At 38.1% G+C, this 25,293-nt stretch overlaps 2 protein-coding genes and 1 long non-coding RNA gene across 9 annotated transcripts in view; 1 reads left to right on the plus strand and 2 right to left on the minus strand.

Annotated features, from left to right (window-relative positions):
* The window catches only part of asic2 (acid sensing ion channel subunit 2), a 666,602-nt gene extending 645,797 nt beyond the window's left edge, over window positions 1–20,805 (plus strand). For 5 of the 7 annotated variants that reach the window (XM_087242453.1, XM_087242454.1, XM_087242456.1 and 2 more), the window contains exons 6-10: window positions 6,352–6,505; window positions 11,991–12,082; window positions 12,165–12,244; window positions 16,498–16,566; window positions 19,580–20,805. In XM_087242453.1, the coding sequence (XP_087098579.1) occupies window positions 6,352–6,505; window positions 11,991–12,082; window positions 12,165–12,244; window positions 16,498–16,566; window positions 19,580–19,681 (497 nt within the window). In that variant the 3' untranslated portion in view covers window positions 19,682–20,805. 7 annotated transcript variants of the gene reach the window in all.
* On the minus strand, window positions 139–7,816 carry LOC147845805 (uncharacterized). The gene is made up of 3 exons (XR_015481117.1): window positions 7,643–7,816; window positions 4,665–7,549; window positions 139–4,526 (listed from the first exon to the last, which is right to left on the minus strand). It is a non-coding gene; the product is annotated as an uncharacterized LOC147845805 (long non-coding RNA).
* A 1,453-nt stretch (window positions 20,806–22,258) lies between the features above and the next one.
* LOC147845806 (uncharacterized) lies at window positions 22,259–23,339 on the minus strand. Its single transcript, XM_087245037.1, has 4 exons — window positions 23,176–23,339; window positions 22,791–23,045; window positions 22,465–22,710; window positions 22,259–22,385 (listed from the first exon to the last, which is right to left on the minus strand). The coding sequence occupies exons 2-4, from the start codon at window positions 22,845–22,847 to the stop codon at window positions 22,287–22,289; spliced, it is 402 nt and encodes a 133-aa protein (XP_087101163.1). The 5' UTR covers window positions 22,848–23,045; window positions 23,176–23,339; the 3' UTR covers window positions 22,259–22,286.
* Window positions 23,340–25,293: the final 1,954 nt, after the last annotated feature.

The following is a 25,293-nucleotide window of genomic DNA, read 5'->3' on the forward strand; positions in this document are numbered from 1 at the left end:
ATAGGCATATAACAGAATTAAAGATAAAAGGCCAGACTTACAGTATTACTGTGTTTTTGGCATTAAAACAGAACTATCAGATTTAACTAAACATGAGCAGAAAAGAATGGCGATGAAAAGACACAGCTTTTTTTTTTTGATCACCTGACCTTCCTGAGTTTGAACAAACAACTTATTGTAAACCCTAATAAGTTGAGACTACTCAAATGATTTGAGGAAAGTGAGTTTGTTTGAGTAATGGGAAATAGCCAACTTAGTTAATTGAGTTGACCAAATGTGGTCTCTTTATTGTATTAACTTAAATGTTAAATTACAGCTAACTTAATTGTTTAAGTACAGGTAACTTAAATGGCTAATAAAGTAAACTTTTTATCTATTTTGTCATCTATTTTCAGTCTTATCAGTTAACAATCCAAAGTAATTCAAAATTTCACTTTGTGAGTCATTGTGAGCTAATTCATCATATTAACAGGAACAGAAATTAACCGATTCAGATGTGCATTCGAACTGAAGCATTGAAAAATGTGCAATGGGCGTGATTTCTACACAGTTTTGCAGCCTTAAAGGGCTCCACAGACTATTCAAATAACATGGTTTATTATTGCACAAACGTGTGAGCATTTTAATGACTTTTCCACATGCAAAATTATCTATTGTAGATAAACCATTAATGACGATACTGCCATTTGCAAACTACAATGGCGCAGCCAGTATTTTGGAGCCATAGAATTGCGATACTACCATAGTACCCGTAGATCGCGCAATCCTAATATATTCACAGCAAAATATACAGTAGTTTTCACAATGTAACTTTAAAATACAATCACATACTGCAAAACTGCCCTACAATAAAATACAGTTCACATTACCGTTAAGCTTTGTGTAATTTACAAAATTCGTAAACAGTGTAGTATAGGTTAATTGATGTATTTACTAGCATGAACAAACAAAGAACAATACATTTATTAAAGTATTTATTCATCTTTGATAAAGTGAATGGTGAAAAAGCTGCTTAATTGTTAGGTCATGGTAACCACAATGCATTAAGTGAGGTTTATTCATAAACTAATTTGGAGAGGATCACATGCTTATGATTTATCATGGCCAGTCTCTTTTTTGCTAATCACTATCTTCCAATCATATGAGCCCTAGGCTACTATAAATAACCACAGTTTTCAGTCCATTTTATCTTCGTTTGGAATAAACCCCCCTTCCTCCCCTATTCTCCTCCTTTACCTCTGATCGGGCGGCACGGTGGCCCAGTGGTTAGCACTGTGAGCCCCACAGCAAGATCACTACCGGCCCTGGTCCCACCAGGCCGGTGGGCGTTTCTGTGAGGAGTTTGTATGTTCTCCCCGTGTCTCCGCGTGGGTTTTCCCTGGGTTCTCCGGTTCCCTCTCACCATCCAAAGACATTCAATCTGCATAACAATCAAGCATTTGTCTAACCCCTTTTGTTCCCTTAGCTCAGGGGTGTCAAACTCAATCCCTAGAGGGCCGAAGCCCTTCACAGTTTAGTTCCAACCCTGCTCCAACACACTTACCTGTAGGTTTCAAACAAGCCTGAAGGACTCAATTAGTTTGATCAGTTGTGTTTAATTAGGGTTGGAACTAAACTGTGCAGAGCTGCGGCCTTTTTGGAACTGAGTTTGACACCTGTGCCTTAGCTACTGCTGCCAGGGAGTTCTGAGATCCACCGAGCTCAGGCTCCCCTCTCGCTCTGCCAATGGGAAGAAGCCCCGGGCTCGAGGAATCCTTGAGCTCAGGGCTCTCTCCCGGGCCAGCATTCCAAACAAGCTTTTTATAAATCAACAGCTAAGTGTGAACTTTTGAAATAAAGTTAACAAGTTTGATTTGGAGTTTAATAATGCATTTGAAATGATAAATGCTGTGCAAGTATTGTTCAACGTTAGATTATTGAAATTTTGTAATTAACATTACCCAATGAAACCTTTTTGTAAAGAATGACCAAAATGTCTAATAATTTTTGAAGAAAATATGTATTGTAGGATTTACAACTGGATGAAATATGCCTGCATGACATCAAAGAGAACTTAAAGAGAATCATTCAGAATTTTTAGTCTCCTATTGGTTGCCTATGATTTTCTTAAACTGTCCAGCTGCAGGACAGTTGGAAGCCACAGTCTTCAGTGGACTTTCTAAGGGTATTTCTGATAAAGAGCCATTTGCACTCAAAGAATCAAATACGACTCATTCGCTTGTTGGAATGCCAAGTAGAGCTTAATTTGATTGCATGAAAATGCTTTTACACATCACTGAAATTGAGCATCTTTTTCCTTGTGTTCTCCACTGTGGCCGATTGAGCACATTGAACAGGCATTGGGCAGTCTGTGAGACAGATTACTCAAATTGGATGTTTAGTAAACCAGTGCACAAGAAGAAAGCTTAAGGGATAAAAGTGTGCAAACAAAATTGAACAGTGCAGAAAGAGACTGTTCTTATTTTACATCATCTTACCTACACATTATGCAAATGAAGCATATCTAAAATTAAGAATGTGGTGATCAAAAGATTAACATGATTCAGAGTGCTTTTACACCTGGATTGTTGTTATAATTGTTATTTATTTATTTATTTTTATCTGGCACGTATTCTCTCTTAACTTGGTTCATCTGGGCAGACTGGAACACAGCAATCACACCTAGATCCATATCAAAACAATTGGTCTGAGACTGACTGAATTAGATGGTCTTGGCCTGCTTGAAAATAAACTCCAAATAGGTTCATTTGAGGTGAGAAAGAAAACATACACAGCAGAAAACACTATCAGGCTTTATCCTGATGAGTTATGTGGGTAATTTTGGAACAAAAATTATATAAAATGGCCAACTCAAACTTTTTTTTCAGAACAGCTCTCCAAAATGCATAAAAATACCACTGAAGCCCTGATTCTTGCTCAAAATGGCAAACTAATGTAATGAGAGCTACAAAGAAAGCCACAAAAAGCACAGTGAGCCAATGTGACAGATGACTTATACGTATGAGCTGAGTCCCAGAACAAAAACAGATGGTCTCTGACCAATTAAAAAAGAGTTTGGTTGCACATGACAAATTTTGTTCGATTTAGAAATAGTGCCTTGTGAAAGTGAACCAAATCCAGATGAAACAGCAACACTGAAACGATTTTAATCCCTGTTTTTGGAACAAAGCTAACAATCTGCAGGTGTGAAAATGGCCTCATATTTAAAATGGGAACCAAGTGCTGTTTTGTTTATGAGTTGAATAACCACAGTTTTGTTTGGTGTTCATTTGGTATTCAGTTAAACAAAGAGAAAATTGAAGTCTTTGTATTTGGCAACAGAGATGAGGTTAAATGTGAATTGTACCTTGTACGTGAATGTGTACATTGGCTCTAGGTGTCAAACAACAAAAAATAAGGTCAAGGGTCTTCAGTCTTTCAGTAGTTATGTCAAAGTTGTAACTAAATCAGCATTCCATAATCTCAAAAACATTGCAATAATTATAGATGCTTTGTTTCCAGTGAGGACGTAGAGAAACTTGTTCATGCTTTTATCAGCAGCAGGGTGGATTACCGTAATGGACTTCTCACTGACCTTCCCCAAAAGACAGTCAGACAGTTGCAGCTCATCCAGAATGCCTGGATTCTAGCCAGAAACATAAAATTAGAGCACAATGTCCTCAGGTCATTTAACTGGCTCCCAGTTACATTCAAAATAGATTTTAAAGTATTATTACATGTCTATAAATCACTATATGGCCTAGAACCTCAATACATTACAGATATGTTCACTGCATACAAACCACTCAGATCTTTAGGATCAAATAAAACAAAAATTCCAAGAGTTCAGTCAAACCAGGGTGAATCGGCCTTCAGCTACTCCGCCCTCTACTGCTGGAATTAGCTTTTAGAAATGATCAGATGTGCTCCAATATTAGGCAAAATAAAATCAAGACTGAAAACACATCTGTTCAGCTGTGCCTTTGCTGAATGAGTATTAAGCTACGTCCGACAGGTCACACTATAATGTCTTTCTTTTCTTTTTCAATCTTTTAAAACCTGTTTTTACACATTTTAATCTGTTTTTAATCATGTTATTATTTGTAATTTTCTCTTTTATTAAGCGCATTTCACTACAATTGAGTATGAAATGTGCTATAAATAAACTTGCCTTGCCTTGACGAGACACTTTTGGTGTAAACAGTTATTTTTTCAAAAGTTTTTGCACTTTTTGGCCCAGAAATAAGCAGTGGGCTTTCGTTGCCTTCTAGTCCTTTGATGGCAGTTTGGTGTATGTACTGTAGCAATTTTGGGGGAGCCGAGAGCCATAAAGAGCAAGTTCCACAGAGAAGGATAAAAAAGGATGAGACAACAGTGGAATCTTGTAAACATTCCTTTGCAGCACTTTATTTTGAATTCCCCCTTTAGTCGTTCTATTAACTTTGCAACTACTTGTCATATACCGTAGCAGTCATTAGAGGATTAATAGACTGTCTGCTTACTATGTGCTAACACTTTAGATGCTGCTCCAACAGAAATTCAGTTGACTACACACAAAACTTAGTCAGATAACCCTAAGGATAAAACTATAGTTTTATAAAAATGATATATTTTTTTTATATTTATTATGTTTTTTTTTTTTGTACTGTCTTTGTAATTCTGTTGCACTTTAGAAGCTCTGTCACAAAAACAAATTCTTCGTATGTGCGAATGTTCCTGGCAATAAAGCTCTTTCTGATTCTGATTTCTGATTCTGATCATAGTTTTATACTAAAGCATTTTAATAAATCCAATCAAATGTGGACAATGCTGAGAACAGAGTGTGAAATGTATTGAGTTTGTCCACTTTGACATCATCCAAAGGTGGAAAAAGATTAGATTGTTCTTAGTGTGAATGCACATATAGTTGAATGCATTCAAGCAGTCGCTTAAGAACACCTCTCCACATGCTGAGCTTATTCATAAACCATGTGGCATGTGATGTAAAAGCACACTGGAAAGACAGATTTAAACTGTCACTGATAATCTTAGGTTTTTGTATAGCAGGCAAAAAAAAAACTATTTCAAGTAGAATGTTCTCTAACCAGTCTTGGTATTTTTAATCGTTTTCTTTTGCAAAAACAAATATATATTTGACTGCATATTAGATTTTTTGTAACAGGCTATGGCTGCTTCATTCTCTTCAAACAGCAGCTCTTCCGCAGCTCCCTGTGAACTGGTATTGTTCATATACAGCTCTGTGAATGTTTTATTTTATTTGCAAAGTGTTTTATGTGCTTTATATAATTCAATTCTATTCAAAGCAACTTTCAGAGAAGCAGTTTAAGCCTTGAAAACTTTGAATGATGTTGGATGATCTTTTCACATGATCAATTGGCATATAGATGCAATGCAACTATGCCAACAAAGTGTGCAATAGGAACCATAAAAATAAAGTGTTATTACAATCTCATTTATAACAGAATGGAGTAGTTTTTGCTTTAATTTGCTTACCAATGTCTTTTGCATAGTCCACTATCTGTCGAGTGACAGTATTTACATTTTTACAATCAGATTAATTTACAACATTTAATTAAAACAATTCATTTCAGTTTTTTTTTTGTAGCTCAGCACTAAAATAAACAAAAAAGCTTATGCCAAATTAGAAATGACAATCTCATTTAAAGGCATTTGGCCCAACCCTCTCCATCCTTCTCATTTTCTTCTTAGATTGGATGGTGGGCCAAATCAAAGGTTACATTACTCTTAAGGGAGGTAACTGATATGTACTTGCTAAGTTAGTAAAAAAAATATCTAAGAGGGACCATCAAAACTAATGGATGAATGCTCAATTTTACCAGTACTGAAACATTGAGAGTGACTCAGTTAAAGCTTATCATCAGTAAGTTTAATCCACACAAATACCTCTACAGAATACATGCTTCAATCACCAATGAATCTGTCTTTGTTGTTCAGTAAGTTTATCTTTTAGAAGACACATTGGCAGTATATGATCCCTGGGGTTTACCAGGTTCATAGTGTTGGTTTTCATCACACTCTTGCAGTATTCTCTAAAGGTAATCAAGAGTTCAACCCATGCTATTTTTTTTCAAGCCGTCAAGACTTGACAATGTGATTTAAAAATGTTCTGAAATCCTCAGTGCGTGTGTATTTGTGTGTGTTTGTGTGAAGACTCAGAAATGACCAGAGAATTGCAAGATGACCTTACTTTCTTTACATTGCCAGTTGTCCTGACATATATAACACTCGGCTGAGGAATGCCGTCTGCAGAAAGAACTGACATATATTTTCCCTTTCTTCCCTGTACCCTTTCCTGTCTCTCCTCATTTTCCCTTTCTCTTTTCTCTCTCCTCTCTTCTTTACTCTTCGTAGCTGCTCTGTCAGCTGTTGAAGGCACAAACTGCATCTGCAGGAGCCCCTGTAACATGACTCGATACAACAAAGAACTTTCCATGGTCAAGATCCCCAGTAAAACATCTGCACGCTACCTGGAGAAGAAGTTCAACCGATCCGAGAAATATATCACGTGAGTGTTAAAAGCCTTTTTCCTCTCAAATACATCAAAAAGGCTTTGAAATCGGTGTCCTCTGAAGTATATTTTTCCGGCATCTTGCGACTTCACCACTTTTCAAACTTTTTAATTGTTGTCCTCGTAATACATTTCCCAGGATTTAACTTTTACCTCATTACTGCCACCAATTTGCTAAATTACCAGTTAATGTACCACCTCATATACAAGATCACAGAGATGTGGAGCTTGTTAATGATCACAAGCCATTCCATTTCTGCCAAGAATGAGTTCTGGTGTTATTAGGTTTGGGTGAAAAATAATTGAATGAAGATTTGTCTTATTCACAAGTTTGAAGGGAATTTGATTTGGCAACCCAAGCTCATTCTGATTAAGTACCTGTGTAAAAATTTCTGGAAAGAGCAAAATACATCCCAGGAGCTATGTTTTTTGCCATTTTTGTTTTTGCGAATCCATCATAGGCCGCTGTATGTGCTTTTTCAGTTCTCAGATTTCTCTCATGAGGAGTAGGATCTGTCTGCAGACTGCAAGACAAGGGCGTAACATGAAAGGGCCTTAGGGGCGTAACTTATGGTATGTTAGAGGCGTAACTTGAAGCTATGGAGACGTCAAAACTATGTTGTCGGCTAGATGGCACTGTACATCAGTTATTAACGTCTACGCCTACTCCACATCTAAACCCAACCATCACAGTTATTAATGTCTATACATACCACAACCCTAAACCCAACCATCAGTTATTAACATCTACTGTATACCTACCACAACCCTAAACCCAACCATCATAGTTATTAATGGCTACACCTACCACAACACAAAACCCAACCATCACAGTTTTTAACATTCAGCTGTGAGCTGCGAGGCTTATACATGACATGCTTGCCATTGTACTGTTATTTGCAACCACACGGAGCGATCCCGAGTAGGCTAACTGTCATGACAAAATGGATGAAAAAGTCAGCGAGTAATGTTGCATGGTGGAGTTGCTAAATGAATAAATATAGTATCAAATGAATTAGTTGTGGATAAATTTGGAGAAAACTCATGAAAACATTTAATGAAAATGTTCTCTGAAAAGTATTTCCGCCATTTACCAACAACATTTAACTACAAGTTAGACTTCTAACTTACTACAAGTTACGCACCTTCATCTTACGCCCTTATCCTGCAGTTCGCAGACATATACACTTGCTCACGAGTGTCAATTTTGACTGCGAACACTATGGTAAGAGGCAGGAGGTGAACACGACAGGATGATTAATCATGACTAATCATAATATTTGTTATTCTGATAAATTGTCATTTTCTGAAAAACAAAAGCACAATGACAAAATAATTTTATGTGAAATGTGAAGAAATATGTTAATCTTCAGTGTTAATCTTCAGTGTCACATATTGCTAAGATACCATTCTTATATGACGAATTGAAAGCAAAAATCCAATTATTGATTTATGTATTGACTGGATGCTTATTATTTGTTGTAGCCAATTATTTTATTCCTAATTTAGTTGGTTTAATACAATGTTTAATTGAAAGTATGCACCTTTAATATTTATACCTTTAATAATTATTGCTGAATTCAATAGTTTATATATATATATATATATATATATATATATATATATATATATATATATATATATATATATATATATATATATATATATATATATATATATATATATATGTGTGTGAATTTAATAATTAATAAAATAAACCTAAACGAATCTTTTCATCAAATTTTTTAAAAAATTTTTTAAAACGTTTTGTAACCATTTACATACCAATGAAATCTGAATTATTAAAACCCCTTTATTTCCTAAATAATGTTTAACAGAGTAAGGACATTTTCACGGTATGTCTGATAATATTTTTCTTCTAGAGAAAGTCTTATTTGTTTTATTTTGGCTAGAATAAAAGCAGTTTAATTTTTTTTTAAACCATTTTAAGGTCAGAATTATTAGCCCCTTTAAGATGTTTTTTCGATAGTCTAAAGAACAAACTATCATTATACAATAACTTGCCTAATTACCCTAACCTGCCTAGTTAACCTAATTAACCTAGTTAAGCCTTTAAATGTCACTTTAAGCTGTATAGAAGAGTCTTGAAAAATATCTAGCAAAATAGTATTTACTGTCATCATGACAAAGATAAAATAAATCAGTTATTTAAGATGTTATTAAAACTATGTTTAAAATTGTCTGAAAAAAATCTCTCTGTTAAGCAGAAACTGGGGGGAAATAAAAAGTTAATAATTCTGACTTTAACTGTACATTCAAGAAAGTTATAAAGTATTTAACTGCATAAATGACGACACAAAGCCGTCTTTGTGAGTTATTAAACAAAATGGAAAGCTTCTCTTGCCTTAAACTCCACCCTGTGTGTTGTTTGCTATTTGAAATGTTAGACATGCTTCTAGACAATAAAAGTGGCATTAGCACACAGGACATTTGATGTGCCTCTCAGACATATTTATTTTTCCTCCAGACATTTAGCTGACAAGTTGAGAACACTTTTGCTTTGTGTCAAGAACATTCGGGGAGTTGTTCTTCAATATACTGACAGATATCGCATCCTCTCCATTCATTAGTTCATTGTCATTGCGATAAGCATGTGATTGATGTGTCTGAAACGTGGAGCTATAAGGAAAACTGAATCTCTGTTTCTTTCTCTCTCATTTTCTTTTTCTCTCAGACACACTCACACATACACACATGTTGCTCAAGCGCAGAGTCAATTAAATCAGCATAATGCAAACAGCATATAATCACTCTGGTGTCCCACTAGACAGATATGCTTCTTTAGACTGCTTCATTTTATTATGATGAGGAAAAAAAAAATTGTGTTTACTTTTAGCACTAATTATATGTCATGCCAAGATTATTTGTCACTGCAGCACTATAAGAGAATGGTTTAAATAATGCTAGTGTCATTTGTGTTTGCTGGTTGAAGTTCAGCCAATAACATGCAATAACAGGTCCAGTCTTCATCATGATACTGATATATGGTGTTTTGCAACTTGATTTGAAACATGATGGCTGTGTTTGAACCGCCCACTACTCAATAGGTATACTGCATTTGAATTTAAATGTACAACTCAGTCGTTAGATAAGTATGTTCTAAACAGTATGAATGTCAATACTATGAATGGAACTCGGACGTACTAAATCCGCCATTTTGTCATCATCACATGAGCTATTTGCGTCAGTTGCGTTCCTTCACTCCCATTCATGAATTCTCTAACGGTGCTTTAACGGTCATCTGGGTTCTTCTCACATACTGTTTTTTGAATTCTGTGAATTCGGACATACTTCTCGGCTCACATACTGTTTTTATCATACTGTATAGTATGGAAGTATGGAATTTAGGATGCAGCTCTTGACTACTTGATCCCTAGCAGCCATGATGTGATTTTTTTTTACACATTTCTAGTTTTAATAACACATGTCTAATAACTGATTTATTTTGTCTTTGCCATGATGACAGTAAATAATATTTTATAACATATTTTTCAAGACACTTCTATACAGCTTAAAGTAACATTTAAAGGTTTAACTAGGTTAATTAGATTAACTAGGCAGGTTAGGGAAATTAGGCAAGTTATTGTATAACGATGGTTTGTTTTGTAGACTATGGAAAAAAATAGATTAAAGGGGCTAATAATTTTGACCTTAAAAAAAAAAAAAAAAATATATATATATATATATATATATATATATATATATATATATATATATATATATATATATATATATATATATATATATATATATATATATATATATATATAATGCTTTTATTCTAGCCAAAATAAAACAAATAAGACTTTCTCCAGAAAAAGAAAAAAAACATATATTATCTGTTTCCAGCTGTGGCAGCTCAACCCACAGTGAAATTGGATTTTTCCATTCCTGTTGCACATATCCTAAACATAAAATGATTTAATTTTTTGTGGAAAGCATTAATTTTTATTATTTTGCAGTGTTATTTTAATTTGATTCAGACTTCAGAGTAGCTAAACACAGTCTATTTGCAAATTGCCTTGCATATATTGCAATTGTTTGATGCTTTGGAATATAAACTAAACTACCAACAGGTGGCAGGAAACCATAGTCCCAATAAGTGTGTCACTACATCATTTATTCGTAAGATTTAAATAGCCAGTTTGTTTAGGAACAAAGTGACTGTCTTTAAATGAGAGTCATTTTTTAGAACAGTTTATTTTACAAACTATTTCTCTGAGGTGAAGGGGTGTTAAAATACACTGTAAAAATGCTGCCTTCTTCATATTGTCCCAACACAAATTAAGTTATAATTTTTTGGTTTGAACACAAAATAACTAAGTGTATTTATTCATTTTCCTTCGGCTTAGTCTCTTTATTTACCTGGGATCGCCACAGCAGAATGAACTGCCAATTTATACAGCATATGTTTTACACACAGGATGCCCTTCCAGCTGCAACCCAGTACTGGGAAACATCCATGCACTCTCATTCAAACACATACACTACAGTAAATTTAGCTTAGTCAATGTACATATACAATGTACATATATTTATATATATATTTTTTTTTTTTTTGAATGTATGCGATTTATGATTATTAGTATACAAAGTAACAAAGACAAATGTTAAGTACAGCAGAAGGATTTAGGGAGGTTTAACACATTTTCTGCTGTAGGTATTATCCATTATCCTGAAAACTAAACTATTATGAGTACATGTGTTTAATTAATATTCCTCTGTAAACAAAACCGGGCTGCATGGTGGCTCAGTGGTTAGCACTGTCGCCTCACAGGAAGAAGGTGCATGTTCAGGTCTTGGCTAGGTCAGTTGGCATTTCTGTGTGAGGTTTGCTAGTCCTCCCCATGTTGGCGTGCATGGGTTTCCTCTGGATGCTCTGGTTTCCCACCCACAGTCCAAAGACATGTGATATGAGTGAATTGGCTAAACTCAATTGGCTGTAGTGTATAAGTGCACATGTGAATGTAAGTATGTATAGTTGTTTCCCGGTACTGGGTTGTAGCTGGAAGAACCTCCACTGCTTAAACATATACTGGAATAGTTAGCAGTTCATTCCGCTGTGGCGACTCCTCAAAATAAGGGACTAAGCCGAAGGAAAATGAATTAATGAATATAACCAAAACATTACAAAGCTAAAAATAATAATAATGTAACCAGAAGGTGTTGTGGAATGGTTATTTTACTGGTCAACAATTTTTTTTGTCAACAGTGTAATAACACATATATTTATGCAAATAGTTTACTTGCATACAAATATAAAAAATGTAAAGTGAGTTATGGTATCAAATGAACAATTCAGTGGTATACATAGTAGTTTATTAGAACTCAAGCTAGATTTTCTTGTTCAGCTGTAATTGTGTAATTGTTCTCTCAGGTATCAACAGACAAATCACATTTGCAGGAAACTTGTTTAATGGTTTTACTTCAAAACACCACTCTTTGTGTTCTGTTGATGCAGGGACAACATCCTAGTTCTGGATGTGTTTTTTGAAGCTCTGAATTATGAGACCATAGAGCAGAAGAAAGCATATGAGGTGGCGGGTCTACTAGGTAACAGAACACACTGTAGCATGAAGGCTTTCATCTTACCTCTCTGTTCTTCTACATCTACATAAATATGTTTATGTTACAGGTGATATTGGTGGTCAGATGGGCTTGTTTATCGGAGCAAGTATCCTGACTTTACTGGAGCTATTCGATTATGCATATGAGGTACGTCCACATTTACAAACAATAAAGTGCCAATTACACATTATGATATTAGTTATAAATTTTAAATAAAAGTGTAACTTAGTATTTTTAAACAAGTGTACATTAATTTTAAGCAACACAACACCAGTGCTTCTATATCTATCTATCTATCTATCTATCTATCTATCTATCTATCTATCTATCTATCTATCTATCTATCTATCTATCTATCTATCTATCTATCTATCTATCTATCTATCTATCTATCTATCTATCTATCTATCTATTCTCTCAGAAATAAGAGCTGTCACTGGGGTGATACTTTTTAAAAGGTGCACATTTGTACCTAAAGAGTTCATAATAATACCTCAAGGGTACATATTAGGACCTGAAAAGTACAAAAGTGTACCTCATGAAAATGGTATGTACAAAAATATGCTTTCAAAGTACCACTATAGAGCCTTTAAGTACAAATGTGTATCTGGTCTGTCTGTCTTAGTCCTTATTTCTGATGATAATCTTAGTACTTATCTGATTTTACTGTTGCAAAAAAAAATACACTGGTTGCACCATCTATACACTACTATTATACAATTAAAATGTAAGGTTGTTTTTATAATTTTATTTGAAATAATTGCTGCTTTTAACCCTTTTCCTAGAATCAAATAATTCCATGATTTCCAGAAATACACCAAGCATCACACATGATTTAAGCATTGATAATAATACAGAAATGTTTCTTGAGCAGCAAATGATTGCTTAAAGATCATGTGACACTGAATTTATTCAGAGTTGCAGGAATAAATTATGTATATTTTTTTAAATATTAACGAAGAAAACTGGGTGGAAAACATTTTTTTAAAGTACAATAATGTAAAGTACAACCCATTTACTGAGTTTACTAGCTCAATAAACTACTAAATAGCTGTTTATTAATAGTTGGAGAGGTGAAAGCTGAGTTTTGGGTGGGATTAGGGGTGTAATATAAAACCATATTTTATAACTACTACAAAAAACTGTTAGTATCACATTAATAGATAGGTAATAACCCAGTAGTTTATAGCAGAAATGGCTACCTAAACTAATGTGTTAACAAAACCTTATTTTTTAATTGCACTGTAAATATGGTGAGCCATTTGTTCCATGTTCTCTGAGGTTTTAAATATGGCCGCCGCCAATCCAAGCGCCAATCTTGATCCGCCGTAATCCACTGCACCTGCGAATAATTCAAAACAAGAGAGACCAGGAGAGAGAGAGCAAGATAGTAAACGAAAGAGCAAGAAAAAGAAAAACACCACACAGACTACGACTCGTAATACCTCTCCACCAAAAACAAGCAAACAAGCTGTTTGTGTGTACCCACCTAACTCAAAACTCAACTTCAGCACATAACTTACTATAAGTTACCATTTGAGTTTTAATTCTGTATCCAATCTGACACTCAGACACAGACAAGCTGTTCAGTGTCTTAGACGAGACACCATACACACTGTAGTAAACACACTCAGACATGAAAAATGCTAATTTATTCAGAAAAAAATCACACACTCACATAGTTTCCCCCAGACACTGTGACGGCTGTTGAAAACTTCAGTCTGTCTGTCTGTCTCTGGTGTAGAATGAATGACACTCTGATGGAGAGTTTCATCATAATGAGGCTTCATTAATTCTGCATTGCTGCTGGTCTCTTTGCTCTGTGGACAGCAGCCAGCACAAGCCCTTACACCACTCATGCCCTTGAGGAAACACACACACACACACATTTTACATTCTGTCCTGTTCTCTTGATGGCTTTTTGATGCAAGATAATTTTTAAATACACATATTTCTTACTTTTTCCTGAAGCTTAAGCCTCTCTATATTAAATTTTTTTGGATGCAGTTTAAAAAACACATAAAAATTAAAGAACCAAAGCATTTTGCTTCAGTGAAACTGCACAAGATTACAAAAGAGAAAAAAAAAACTATTTGCTGATCTAAAAATATGTATTTATGTATTAATAATATATATATATATATATATATATATATATATATATATATATATATATATATATATATATATATATATATATATATATATATATATATATATATATTTTTTTTTTTTTTTTTTTTTTTTTTTAAGCGAGACTCTATCATGTCCAGGGCATGTTAACCCTCATCAGGTCTAGGGCAAACAGACGCCTCCAGTGTCTGGTATTATGACTCATACTAGAGCTCATCAATATTGATTAGGCCAGCTTCACATTTCTTGGTAATTTCCTCTTGGAATTCAGTAATATCCACGTGCTCAGCCTTTACCATAGTACAATTTTAACATTTAAAAAAAGCTGATACTGATAAAAAGCTGATAAAATCACAGTGAAAGAATGTTCATTTTTCGTTCCTTTTTTAATTACAGTTTTAAACAGATAAAAGCTAACTAAAAACAGATAAAAGAAAATTAAAGAGTGATTCACTTGCCAAAGAAATCAAGACTAAAAAGATTAAGCTTAATATAAATAAAAAAATAATAATTCTAAACATAAAATTATTGTACAGTTTCAATACAAATTCCTACTGTTTTGTGAGCTGATCTAAAGTGAAGAGAAACCCCTGCAGATCCCTTATAAATGACAATTACAGGCTCAGTTATATTCTAAACAGAAAAAAAATAATTAACAACATGCTGAGTAACTTACTTATGCCTGAAATACAAGGTACAAGTGTTCATATTAATAGCTTATTATCATTTACTTACTCATTCTGAATAATCTTAAAATAGCACCAATTGCTCTTAAATAACTGCTTTGTAAGGAATGCAATACTTAATTTATATATTAATTAAAAATTAATTTATGTACTTAATATATATATATATATATTCCGTTTTTATCTTTATTTTAGCACTTATATTAACTAATATGCAAATGTTTGTATGATTTATTTACAACACAGTTTGTAAAGTGATATTTTCTGTCCTGTAGTTATGTGAAAGACTTGCTTTGTTCACCAAACAAATGGATCTAATTGGATTTGCACTGTAAACCTTAAATTAAACTTAAAAATCTCTTGTTTTAGGATTTCAGTTAATATACTACAAACATTATTCAGAGTAAAGGTCTACTGATTTTTTTATTTTTTTATTTTTTTACAAAATTTTTTAGCTGAAATTGAAAAAAAAAAAGCTCTGATTCGTCTGGCCGAAGAATTACAGGTATTGCTTAACTTAGGGGTGTCCAAACTCAGTCCTGGAGTGTTTCGCTCCAACCCTAATCAAACACACCTAAAGCAGCTAATCAAGCTCTTACTAGATATACTAGAATCTTCCTGGCAGGTGTGTTGAAGCAAGTTGGAGCTAAACTATGCAGGACACCGGTCCTCCGGGGCCGAGTTTGGACACCCCTGGCTTAACCAAAGATGAGCTAACTAATGCGTATTACGTTATAAATAGTCTTCAGTTATCATAAAGTGTTGCCAAGCATCTTTTAAAAAGTTCTGTGGCAAGAAACTGCAAGAAAATGCAAATTGATTGTCATTTTAATATTTTATGAAGGTCGTAAACATGATAAATAGCTTGTGTTTCTGATGTACTACTAAACTTTATCTTCATATGGAGCAGTAGGTTAAAGCCAACTAGAAAAAAAAGGATCAAGATAAGGGTCAAAATGGGCAGGCTGCCAAAAAAAACACATCGTTGTGGTCAGTGCCATCTCATGTACAGGCATAAATTTGCCATAGTTGATCAGTCATTTCATGTTCAATGTGTGAAAGAGAAAAACCTGTCATTTCTGAACTATGAAACCATTTAGAGATAAATATTTATCAGAGTTGAAATTGCACTTTACAGCCATGTAAACAGTCAAGCAAAGGTCTCAAAAAGTTCTTAGTACTATGAAACAGGCTTTGACATCACCATCAAAAAGTTCTGTTTCGATTTCTGAGCCTTTTAATGCTATTTCATTAGCTCCGACTTCAATTCCTGTCCATTCCACTGAAATTTTAAATGGGTGAAGCGGAGATCACTTGTGCTTTACCAACATGAGCATCTGTCAAGCCAGTTTGGACCTGAAAACAAGACCAAAATGATTTTCCCGATCACAATTGCCAATCTCAATCCCTTTGCGATTTCCTGATCCTGGGATCCCCCTGTGGTTAGTGACCTGGGCTGCTACCCATGTCGCTGATTTGATTAGCACAGCACTGGCAGAGCTACAAAGCTGAACTCAGGCCAGAAGTTTGAGACCTGATTTGGCAGTGAATGAGATGGTGGTTTGTGATGTGTGCTGGCAGGTGGTGAAGGAGAGACTGCTGGACCTGCTGAACCGAGAGGAGGAGGAAGAGAGTCATGGAGAGGATGTGGTAAAAAAGCTTGCCTGCTAAGCTAAATCGTTTAGGCCTTGTTCACAATTTATATTACGATGTGTTTTTGTCGATCTAATCACAAGTGGACAACTTTAGTTACAGGTGTGAATGGGGTGTGAAACATTCTAACCTTCACTTTCAATTACATTCAGGATTAGTTGAAAACACGTTTGACAGGATTGCTTTAATAGTGTGATTGCACATGTGAAAAATAAATACATAATGTATGAAGAGTTCAGATGCAAAAACCTCTAAGAGCCATCTAGAATTTCCATAGATATAGAAGGCAGAGAATAATGCTCCTTTTATGTTGAGTTGAGACCATGCAAAGGACCTATTCTTTGCCATAAAAGTGAAATTACTGAACCAACACACAGCCTGATAAAAATGTTCATTTTAGAAGAAAATTTCAGATGATATTTAGAGGTTTTTGCATCTGAACTCTTCATATGTGACCACCCTCTTCGAATGGTTTCACTTGAGTGAATGAGCTGATAGATATGGGCCAGTATTACTACTGTGACGGTTATGTTTAGGGTGAAAAGAGGTAGACGTTAATAAAATACAATTAATGGGAAATTTAATGATTAATATAAATACTTCTCGTTGGCTGTTTCTCAATATCAAGTACACAAAGTTCGGACTTGCGCCCTTGGGAGTTCAGACCTGCCAAGTTCAGACTTGGAAGAACGAACTCTCGAGGACGCAAAGACACAAGTCGGGTACTTTTTCAAATGGAACGGCAGTATACTTATATATAACTTATAACTTCACTTACCTCACCATGGATTCATCGGTTTCACTGTACATTAACAATAAAATGATTTAATTATATAAAGCACGACCCTGTAGATAATATTATATTGATATTATAAATCTACATTTTTGATTTAAGAAAATGTACACATAAATCCATATAAATGTGAAGTAAAATTTGTTATTATAAACAGACACGTGTCTTTGATTATCAGATTAAAAAACTACAATGGTAATTATGCAAGTATATACACAATAAGAAATGAAGGCATGCACGATAAGAAATAAAGATTACGTCAAACAATTTGGTAAACAAAGACAAACCTCGTACAACACGGTAACATAATTAAAGACAAATATAAAAGGTAACAAAATAATACTGCCAAAATAATACACCTGTGAAAAAAATAATAGATTTATAAGACAAAAAAACTGTCAGTTAGATCTTCACAAAACAAATTAAATATAATGTTTTAACATCCGAGATGGACTGGCCGAAGTAAAGCTGCTCTCGGTAAGGGAGGTGTTGACAGAGCTGAAAGTCGAAGTCCGCATAAGCTGAGGCAAATTGTCTAAGATGCGCTATCTTTGTGTATAAACTGCTGATTTGAGTTTAAAACTTATTACATTCTTGCCCGAAAAACTGTTCAAACTTTATTTTGTGATACAGTAAAGGAGTATTTTTATAATCGTGCATGTTTTTTCCACCACCATTAACGTTTGCTGCATTAGCTGCAATGCATTCTGGGATACCTGAGATTTGCAAGTTCGCACAAGTCACCTCTCGATGCAGCCTTGGCAAAAGGGGTAGAGCAAGTACACATGCAGGAATTTTATCTGTACTTGGCAAGATGTGAACTTTGAATTGGAACGGTACTTTGGTGACGGTTGATGATGTTTCAAGAGGACACAAGAACGCAAGTACAGTCAAGAACACATATTAAGAAACAGCCCTTAACTTCCAGTCACATCCGTATGTGATTTATAGCTAAAATAAACAGAAATAAATATTGCTTGATTATTTGGTTTGGAATTGGATGTTTTGTGAGATAATTTACATTTTTTTGCAATTATTTTGCGTATAAATTAAGAATTTTGCAGGATTGCAAAAAATTGCGACTTTTTGATGATTTTGCGTTGGATTCAGCAATCTCAAAATCGTGAACAAATAAAGGGTCTGAGTAGTATCTGAATGCAGCCTTTATGATGCAAGCTTTTAGAGATTGCAATGTCAGACACTATGCACTCAGTGGAGCTAGTGACATCATTGTGAGGGGTAGGGTTAGGAGTGGGGTTACATAGGTGAGCCCATTAAAAAGCATTGCATGCAGCTCAGATTGCACCTCGCTGAGTCTGCAGCCATACCCCTCTCCAGAATTTGCCAGGGGCATGAATATTTTCAGGCTTCACTGTACATTTTAAAACAGAAAAACAAAAGTGTCTAAGTCAAATAGTTAATAAAAAATAAAATAAATCAATTATCCCCAATTTCATTAGCCAATGCATGAACTTTAATAAAGCATTTTAATTGTTTTGGTAATTTGAATTTGATTTTGATTTTTTGTAAACTATCAAAATAGCATAAGCCTTTTGCAGTATTACAGATAAGAGAAATCCATCAACTGCCCAATGCTTCATCAAAGACGTTGATGAAAGTGGACATAAGTAGCACATTTAAAAGTCAGATGGGAACGGTAATGTGTCTCTTTGGTCCACTTGTGATCGTATCAATGAAAATGTATCTTAATAACATGGCCTTATTTAGATATCAGGAAAGGCTATGGTAGACTGATAACTAGGCTGATTTTTACTGATTTTTTGACTAACTGATTTTTAGCCTGTTATTGAGTCTATGTATTTATTTGTGTTTATGTCATAAATTGATATTTATTTAGATTTTAAATTAATTTCACTAATATTATTGTGATATAATGATAGTAATAATAAAACGTTCTTATGATTTATTTACAATACAGTTTGTAAAGTAATATTTTCTGTCTTTTAGTAGATATATTACATGAGAGACTTGCTTTGTTTACCAAATAGTGGATCTCATTGCATTTGCACTTTAAAGATTAAATAAAACTTAAAAATGTATAATTTTTATTTCTTATTTTAAGCTTATAGTCATATTTTAAAATCATTCAACATAAATCCACAGATTTTTTTTTTTACAAAATTCTCAGCAGAAAAAAAAAAAATGTCAGCAGGTTCTGTCTGGCCTTACTAATAACATGTGTGTTATTTCTCTTAGAGTACCTGTGATCCGGTAGTGAACCATTCAGAATCGATAAGCCACACTGTCAGTGTTCCCCTTCAGACAACACTGGGCACCCTAGAAGAGATCGCCTGCTGAGTGCCCTAACCCTCCATTCCACCAGGGGGAACAGAGACACTCCATTTCAATGGGAGAAGAACAGAGTAAAGAGAACCTGTTTTTCTAGACATGTCATCATTTGGCACAGACATGCAAACTAGAAGCCAAGGAGCTTCTTGAGGAACACAAGGACCCCAAAATTTTCTCACAAACACCATCTGTTTGTTCTGGACTTGCGAAGGAAAGCAGATGCTTGTGGACCTGTCAGGACGGTCAGTTGTAAACATGAGACACAAAACACAAAAACACAAGCATAAGAGGAACTGCAAAATGCACATGGCCTCAACGTGCTCCCGCATTCGTTCTTTATCTCTCTACCCCAGCCACTGTTTTGAAGTCTACTGCCAAAACACTGTAAATTATTAACGGAGAAAATGTTGTGAAACTGTTCTAACTGTGCATGTGTCAGTTTCATGCGTTACAATATGCTTTTCTCGGACATGTCATCAACTTGTGGAGACGGATTTGTCTTCTCGTGCTGTTCTTTGCTATGTGTTTCCGCATCTCAATTGGCTGCTTGATGTATCAGCGATGCATCATAAACCCGAGAGCCCCTTTCTTTCCTTCCTTGCCTTTTATTTTTGTCGATCCATCATATGAAAAATGGATTGGTCAGAGTATAATTGAAGCCATTATGAGCCCATTGAGGCTGAGTATGGTTCTTATACATGCTTTCTGGTTCTCTTTTGGAAAAACGTTGAACAAAGGAAGTACGAAAAAAAAAGAGTTTTTCTCGCTTTACAGGATTATGGTGTTATAATTAGCAGTTCTCATTTTGTCAAATGTAAAAGGTGTTCATTTGTCGATATTAGAAAGCTGCTGTGATCTTTTAATTTAGAGTTGATTGATGGGATTTTGCGAGCATGAAAAGGTGGAAGGTGGTTTATTGTGTGAGTTCGGTTTCTCTACGGTTGTCTTTGTCTCATTTCATCATTTACGAGCTCTTAATCTGTGCTGCGGTTTGTAACACTGTAATTGCCATATGTTATCTAATATTTACTATGTTCCCACAATGTTCTTTGAGGATGGATGGTTGACAGTTCAAAGGTGTGATTGTGTGTTTACCGCTCTCAATCTAAATATAAGGTCACTCTTGCAAAGCCTCAACTGACCCGTTCATTCTTCAACATTTACAGTGTTTCAGCCAAGAATCATTATCTAAAGTGAATCTCTTCTCGCACAATGTGCTTTGCCTGAAAGTGATGAAAAGAGGGTCAGATTTGGGTGACTAGAGTGAGCTTGATTGCATTCATTAGTTTAACTTGCTTCAATGTTCAATCTAAGAATATTGAACGTTGAAAAGTCATTTCGTTAAATGAAAAGAAAGAATTAGAGTACTTGTGTTGAAACTGCAGGTGAAGCTTTTGAACAAATTGTACTGGGACATAAAATCCTAGGCCTGGGTGATCATCGAAAAGTAATCGAAATTGACATTTAGAACCTATAATCGATCAAATTTTTGCAGGACGATTTTTTCAATTATATTCCCTATGTGTCACATGACCCTGCTAAGTTAAAGGCTGTGGCTGATTTCTACTCCTGCAGCCCCTTTGCAGCGTTATGATCACCAGTCAAGTAGGACGATGGACTCATTCTTGAGCCTTAAGGTCACACTGAAGTCCGAAATGTTTGTGTGTGTTTTTTTCTTAGTCATATGCAAAAAATTTGTCATGTAAACAAACCTTGCACACTTAGTCCGATGTGTATTAATAATCCATTATGAGAAAACACAAAACATTTTGAGTCAGTTTAAGTCAGTGATACGTTCTCCTCTCTTCTCCAAAGTAGAAACCGAAAGAGGAACAGGCATATTATGTTCATCCAATACAGAGGAAGGAGAGTTCAGCTCATTATCAAAGAGCTGCGCAGGATTATCCCGAACTTTATTTCAGGAAATCAGTAAAATTTTGATACATTGCTTGTAATACTTCACACGTTCACATACATAAACAGACTGGTATATTATATGACATTATAATAGATGTTGGCCACGTTGACGTATCGAAGCAACAGACCAAAAGCAGACCATGCTTTCTATTATAATGTCTCCATAAAGTTAACCTCCACTCCACAGCTGCCCTGTCCTGACCTATTCATGCATCTCTAAGGACCGAGCTGTCCCGGGAGAAGCTTGCTAATATACAGAATTGGACTCAAGGCCTTCTGGGCGTTCAAAGCATTTGCAGACCTGGACAGATTTGTCCAGCCCATCACCCCCTTGTGCTGGAAAAGGGATTCATTCTCCCTATGAGCTATCAACCAAGGCTGAACCTGGACGGGGGCGTCCCGCGAGTCACTTTTAACACTCAAGGCAGGGATAGTTTGTCCCAATTGGAACGTAGCCAAGGCAGAACCTGGACGAGGGCATCCCACGTGACACTTTTAACACACAAGTTAGGGCTAATCTGTCCCAATCGGAACGTAGCCAAGGCAGGACCTGGACGCAGCAGGCATACAGCGTTGAACTAAGAAGACAGGGCTCATTTTTGTCCCCACTGAATTTACTTTTACCACACAGATAATAAATAAAAGGAATAATGAAGACACTGAACACCATTTGACCGTTAAGTTGTACAATATTTATTCAGGACGATTCAGAGTCTTCTGTTTGTTCGAGCGGGCGAGCGCCCTGGCTTTTCCCTTTGGCAGGGCGCCATGGCAGCGTCCTCCTGCTGGTTCCCTCCTGGAAAAGAGACACATAAAGGGAAGTTAGCCAATGCCACACGTTCTGCTGTCCACGCCAAAGAGAATGTGATTTTTACCAGGGGAGAGACGGAAGTCTCCGTCCTCTTGCGCCCTTTCCGCGGGGGGCTTTCAGTGCCCGCTGCCTCCCCATCCTCCTCCTCCTCCTCCTCCTCCTCCACCAGGGCCCTTTCAAAGAGTCTGCGGCGCTCGCGTGCTTGGAGAGGTCCGAGGTGAAGTGCGTAGAACTTATCTGAGGTTGAAGTGTCATGGCACATGAATTGCGCCACCTTGCGGCGATCCTCTGAAGAGTGTGCATTCTTTGCCTGCGTCGGAGAGAGACAGAAGCTTGATTAGGATAGAAGCCGCCGCTGGTAGTTACAGGGGCGTCACAATGCCTACTCACATGAGTCGCGATCGCAGTGCGTACGTCAGTAAAGGTGGGTTTGCCTGGAAGGCCCATACTGAGCCAAGCAGACTGAAAGTACTTGTTCAGGGTCCGACAAGGACTGGCTCTGGAAGTGAAAAAGAAATAGGTAGCCTGGCTCCCTCCGGGGAGACCAGCCCGCAGCGCCAAAAACCTGCGGAACCAGCTGTATTCCTCCCTGTTTAGGGACAGCTGAGCCGCCCCAAAGGCTCTGTTTGTTTTGTGAGTGGTAATCTGCCATCAGAGAACAAGCAGTGAGTGAGTGAGTGAGTGAGTGAGTGAGTGAGTGAGTGAGTGAGTGAGTGAGTGAGTGAGAGAGAGAGCATGCTACTGGTGACCCCCACCTTACTTGCGCCATACTCACGTTAATGACATAAGCAGACTCGTCGGGGCTTCTGGAGGCCTCTTCAACCTCCTGGATTGTGAGATTCTGGAAGACTCCACAGCGGTGCCCAGAGATGGAGGTTAGGTAGCCAGTCAGAAAGCCATAGAAGCGCCACTGTTGCCTAGTGCTTGGGTTGGATTCGAGGCTAGCTGGTGAAAGACATTAGACAGATTAGACCACCGACGGTTCTATTTCCTTTCTGGGTCACCAACAGCTCTTGGCTGCTGGTGACTTGTACTCCGGGGCGCCAGCAGCTCAAACAACAGCTGCTGGTGGCCCGGAGAGGAAATGTGCGTTTCTTCTTCAGGGGCACCAGCAGTTCATGGACTGCTGGTGCCCCTGAAGAAGAAACGCACAACTCCTCTCCGGGCCACCAGCAGCTGTTGGTTCATCCAGCCACGTCGGTCTGCCCCCCTTCCCCCCCGAATGAGTCCCATTCGCGGGGGAGAGGGGCAGACAGACGTGGCTGGATGAACCAAGGGCTGTTGGTGCCCCGGAAGAACGAACAGGGGGAATCGCTGGAACGGCGGAAGGGCTTGCTTACCTAGCAGGGCGGGAATTTTCCTCCCAGCGGTCCGGTGACAGCGCACCAGACTGGCCTTGGGGATCAGTCGGCTTTCCTTCGCCTGCTTGGTCCTTACCTCGTGCACGACGACACGCCGGCGTATGCCGCGGATGAGGGCTCTGACCTCCCTTCGAATCAGAACCAGAGCCGTGCTGGAGAGCTGACAGGCGGCCGGCGGCGTCTCCGAGAGGTAGTCTAGGAACTGAGCCACGTTCTTCAGGTAGTGCTGCCTGGTGGGCTCGGCCATGCGCGTCTGACCTAGCCGGGCGGCCCACGCTCGGATTCGGGCTGGTTGGTTGAGGAAAAGGAAGTCCCCTGGCTCCGCGGTGCCCCTGGCCATGTAACCCAGGAAGGCTTTGATTCTCCCCAGCTTCGAAGTGACGTTGTTCCGCAGGCGCGCGGTGGGCTCGCTGCCCAGTTGGTACCCTTCGAACTCCCCCAAGAGAAGGTCTGTGGAACGAGCACAACCAAGAGTCAACTTCCCCGAAGGCACACAGCCAGCAGAGCGACAGTGACGTGCCTGAAATATACTCAACTCAGCGCGGGGACATGGTCCGGGAACGGGTAGGGTTCCAAAGCCTCCGGAGGCTCGGGGGGCGTCGGACCTCCGGCCGCGCCTCGCCCGGGAGCCGGTGGTGCAGGAGGCGACCTGGTTCTCCTCGCCCTCTTCCTCCTCCTTCTCCCCCCTTCTCCCTTCCTCAGCTCCCGGTAGAGGCGTGTGATCTGGAGCAGGGTGGACCGCATCTTGGTAACCTGTTTCCCCAGGTCCGTGAGCTGAGCCTGTATGCGCTCGGTGGCGCGCCTGCAGCCGCGGTCGGCGCACGGGCGGCCGGCCTCTGGGTCCTCCGAGTCCCGCTCCCCCTCGGAGGACGATGCTAGCTGGGACACGACAGGGATTGCAGGCTGGGTGGACCGCAGCCACTGCAACTCCCGAGCTACTTTCCGGCGTTTCACCCTCCCCATAGCCTCTTTCCTTCCCGAGGTCGAGAGCTCCGCGTGCTGCCTCAAGTGCCTGTCTAGGCGGGCTGGCGTCCGGCGACAGCCCGGGACCGGGCACGGTGTCTTCCGCGTGTCCACGCGGCCGGCGGCCAGCGCGAGCAGCAGCCGCTTCTCGTCCGAGTTGGCCACCTTGTGAACGGCCGTCAGGTGAGGCGCAAGCCGGCTGTAGACGTTGAAGCATAGGGCACATTCAGCCATGACCGTGCTAGAGCCAATGCAGAGGGGGAAAGGGGCCCGCACGCCACGTGCGGCGGTTAATAAGCGGCCGGAGGCGGCGTCCACTTCCGCGTCATGACGTTGGTGGACCCGTATTTCTTAAAGGGGAAGGACACCCCCCCCGCACCAGGAGGTGTAAGCCGATGCCCTACGGAGATCCATTCGGTTCAAGCTTTCTTTTGTTACGACTTCTCAAGCAGGGGGGAGAGGGGTGTCCACCTCACTCCCTTCCCCCCTTTTCAAAGGAACCAGAGGGGGTGTCCCGTTAAACAATGCACCCCACCGCCCCTTCATCGTTGCCCCGGTCAGCGGTTCGA

The sequence above is a fragment of the Danio rerio genome, chromosome 3 (assembly GCF_052040795.2).
Source record: "Danio rerio strain M-AB ecotype USA chromosome 3, GRCz13ab, whole genome shotgun sequence".
Classification (NCBI taxonomy): domain Eukaryota; kingdom Metazoa; phylum Chordata; class Actinopteri; order Cypriniformes; family Danionidae; genus Danio; species Danio rerio.